A 4187-nucleotide genomic window follows, 5' to 3' on the forward strand; every position below is an offset into this window, starting at 1 on the left:
GATACCACTGTGTACTTTCCCTCACACCCCCCTCACCCCCACCCACCCCCGCATCACTCCACGCTCCTTCCTCCAGGTCTGGACAGTACAGAGAAGACACTGCAGATACCGACGTGCACGCGCTTCTCCAGTTACCATGACAACCAGACCATAATAACACAACAGCTGAGCTTCTCTGACACCGAGGCTACAACCGTCAACAACAAAGAACCGGGTCTGAATTCTTACCAAGTAAAACTGACCGAGAAATATTCATAAATGTTGGAAATACTGCAGTGTAGAAAGTTTTAAATATCGCAGTAATATTGCAGTAATATGTACTAAGGACGGCTGGTTAAGATAAGATGAAGATTAAACAGAATCTGTATACATGAGTACACTCGCTGTAACATCAGCCAGTAGTAGGAGTACTACACCGAGTACAAATAGTAGTAGTAGTAGAATTAGACACAATTTAAGAATTCTAGAAGAAAAATAAAAAAATATTCTTGAATATGAATTTAGCAGTAGGACAAATATATGTAGGTACTGCACGTTAGTAAGTATTGCACTTCACTTTAGTACTACGGTTTCAGCAGTACTACAGTACAGGAGCCAGAAACAAATATTTAAAAATATTGTTGTAGATGTTGATGGAGACTCGAGTAAATATCAGTACTACACTTGACTGGAGTATACTGTTATACTGCGTGAACACAAAGTAAATGATTGTTATGATGTTTTGCTGTTGGCAAGTTAGCAACAAAAGTATTCATTAAATTTCAAAGACCGTATACTACAGTACACTGCACTCATGCAACAAAATTTTCATTAAATTTCAAGGACCGTATACTACAGTACACTGCACTCATCGAGTACTACAATATATATATCCACAGGTGGAACCATGTTGTCAGTTCTTGTCAAACAGTGGCTAAACCAGAACAGGAACCATGATCATCTACACCCCCCACCCCTCACCCCAGCTCCCATTTATATTTTTCTGGGTCCGCCAGAGTAACCGAGTACACGCACAGCACAGTAATACTAATAGTGAGAGCAGAGACGTGATGTGAATATTTGTGAGCACTGCACCAGAGTCCGGGTCCAACCCGTCCACACATGAATGGAAGTCATTCACACAGACCCGGTCCTCGGTCTGAGGGGGTTCTCCAGCTCCGGGTCAGAACCCAGCGGCTGTGGAACCACTCCGAGATGTTCTGACAAAACACGTCTGAGCACGAGCAGAAGTTCTGTGACACACACGCGCACACGTCCACGCACACACGCGCACACGGTAAATACCTTGATGGTCTTGGTGGAGTGGACCTGGACCTGGTGGGACACGGTGGCGGTCTGGTTCATGTTGGGACGCCGTCAGTGAGCGAGTCTTCCTCAGAGTGAGTGAGAGCCGCAGACAGCCGCTGCTCCAACCTCTCCACGGCGACGACCAAAAGCCTCCACTCTGCCCCACTCTCCCACACTCTCCTCTCTTCTTTCCTCGCCGCCGTCACTTTCCGTTCGCTGTGATTGAAGCGCGTGACCGCTCCGGTTCTGTACAGTCTGGTCAGCACGTGCACGGGGACCCGACCCGGGGTGTGTGCGAGTACAGGGACTCCCCTACAGATGACAGTCGACTTCATCAACGGGGTTTGTTTTGTTTTTTTTTAAAGAAAGAAACTCAAAACTTATATTTACTGTTTGAAAAAAACCTAATGAGTCTGACGTAAAAAAGACGTAAAGTGTTTTGGTACTGTTGAAGGGATCCATCAGTTACAGGGAGCAGCTGCTTATAAGACAGAAGTCTTCATCTTCATCTTCATCACCGGCCTTTACTTTAACACTAAGTTGAAGATGAGACTCAGAATTAATTCATTTAAATATATAAATATATTTAAAAATATATATACATTCATTTAAATATATAAATGTATTTAAATATATATACAAACATATACTGTATGTATATACACATATATACATACATATATAAATATGTACATATATACTTTATATATGTGTATATATATATATAATGTAGGAGCTCTACTAAAGCAGTACATATATGGAATATACACAGCGACAGCTCTACTAAAGAAGTACATATATGGAATATACACAGCGACAGTTTGCGACGATAATTGAAGGACATATATTCAGTGTACTCTGTACTCTGGAACCTGGTACTGTTGGTGGTCCATCATGTAAAGTGCTTCTTTGTCTGGTGTCCAGCTCTTTGTCCCACAGACTGGACATGTCTTCAGGCTACACTCCATCAACCTTCAGCCACCCCATAATAACCACAGGAACAAGGCCTGGCTAATGGACCAGGAGAAAAGGATCAACGTGACAACGTGACCACCTCACATTCAGCACCAGGAGCTGAACAGTCAGAGAAGAAAATGAAGAAGAAGAGGAGGAAGACGTTGTGAGCAGCAGGACTTGGAGTACTACTCTGATAGTACTGACAAAGTACTACACAAATACATGAACAGTCCAGTTCTGTACAGTACAGGGTCGGATCGGTACCAACAGGTGGTGAGAAAAGAGCAGAGTTCAGATGAACAGAACTGGACCAGGTGTTACCGTCCCACTGTCGTTCTTCCTTCAGACACAGGTGGCGCTGTAATTGGTACTCGGCAGAGATAAACAGTGCTGCCTTCAGCGGTGCCTCTGATTGGAACTCTTTTTTCTTGTTGTTCCAGAGCCTGGAGGCAGGAAGACAGCAGACACTTAGTCTGAAAAATGAGTGTCATCAGCGCCTCAGTACCGATTAATGAGACGCCTCGCTGCTGATCCAGGCACCGCGGCGTCTCATTTATTCTGATTCCCATTAAACAGCGAGAGGAGGAATTCACAGAGCTCCATCGGAGCGAGAGAATGTTGGAGAACGCCGGTTCCCAGGGTTCTGCAGCAGCTCATCACTGCTAACGATCTCACAGTAAAAAAAAAAAAAAACAGTGACTGTGAATTTTTTTTTTTTCATTTCTCTCATTTGTGCCATGTTCCTGCCAGCTGTCAGAGGAACTCACGGTGGAGAAGAACGAAAGAAAAACAAAAACATTTCTGACTATGAAAATGTCAGACACAGGTCAGAGGTCAGAGGTCAGCACCTCACTCCTGTTGCCATGACAGCAGTGTTCACCATGAACTTCTGCTGAGGTTCCTCAGACATCCACAGAAACAGAGCAGGTGTTGTGTCTTCTCTGTGGTTACAGTGGCTCCACCTGTTGGTGGAAGATGGAACTGACAGAAGACGACTGTCAGAACATCCATCCATCCATTCATTCAGTCGGTGATTTACCTTCTACCACTCACAGGACAACACACCTCAACTACAGCAATGCACCATGGGAGCTTTAAGGACTGAACAACTAATACGTACTACGAGGTACTATGATCACCGTGGTACTGATCTGGAGTCAATCCCAGCAGTCACCAGGTGAGGGCAACATTTAATAATTATTACACGGTGAGACACTGATGTTGAGTCACTTTTACAGAAAGTTCCGTAACTTTCTAGCTGACAGTGATCAGTTCTAAGGAGCCGCGGGTTCTGTGTGTGTGACTGAGAACCGGAACAAGAACCAGTTCACATGAACGTCACTGTGACAATAAAAACAAAAACAACAAACAGAAACTCCGACTCACCTTTGTCTCTGTAACGTTGTGCCTCCTGTGGTCCAGCGTGAAAAAGGTTCCCCCAGGGAACAGGTAGGTATTAAAGGTTCTGAGAGGAACCACGTAGGAGAACGTTGACCTGGGTTTGTCTTAGCATTTGTTAAACTGGTGAATATTTGTGATCAAATAATAAATAAATAATGAAAAAAATATTTTAAGAGCTTGTGGCAGATGTGGTAGTGAGAGCGCCCCCTGGAGACAACCTAAACTGTTGTATACAGTACAGTACTCATGCAGTATTAGACCTGTTGAAGGAACTTTGTTCTAGAACTAGAACCAACGACAGATGTTTGACCTGCAGGTTCATTTGATTCATCAATAAAACAAAACAAACCAACGACAGATGTTTGACCTGCAGGTGGCGCCTCAGAACTGTTATTTTTACCTCCACCTGTCAACCACTCTCATCCCTTTAATTGACTGCAGGTTGGGGGTGTGAGGGGGGGGTCAATGTGGCTCCTGTCTGTTTGACACCATACAAGCCCCCCATCCAGCTGCCCCCGCCACGGAGCCGACGTCTCTGCCCC

The 4187-nt window shown here is 44.4% G+C and overlaps 1 protein-coding gene across 1 annotated transcript in view; it reads right to left on the reverse strand.

The window, feature by feature from the left end:
* Positions 1 to 3926, reverse strand: part of dpp10 (dipeptidyl peptidase like 10) — a 54854-nt gene extending 50928 nt beyond the window's left edge. Inside the window, exons 1-2 of the mRNA XM_008328940.3 lie at positions 3631 to 3926; positions 1285 to 1599 (exon numbers count right to left, since the gene is read on the reverse strand). Coding sequence (XP_008327162.2) covers positions 1285 to 1344 — 60 coding nt within the window. The 5' untranslated portion in view covers positions 1345 to 1599; positions 3631 to 3926. The remainder of the gene's footprint in view (positions 1 to 1284; positions 1600 to 3630) is intronic.
* Between the last annotated feature and the right edge of the window lie 261 nt (positions 3927 to 4187).

Source organism: Cynoglossus semilaevis, chromosome 16 (assembly GCF_000523025.1).
Source record: "Cynoglossus semilaevis isolate Cse_v1.0 chromosome 16, Cse_v1.0, whole genome shotgun sequence".
NCBI classification, from domain to species: Eukaryota; Metazoa; Chordata; class Actinopteri; order Pleuronectiformes; family Cynoglossidae; genus Cynoglossus; species Cynoglossus semilaevis.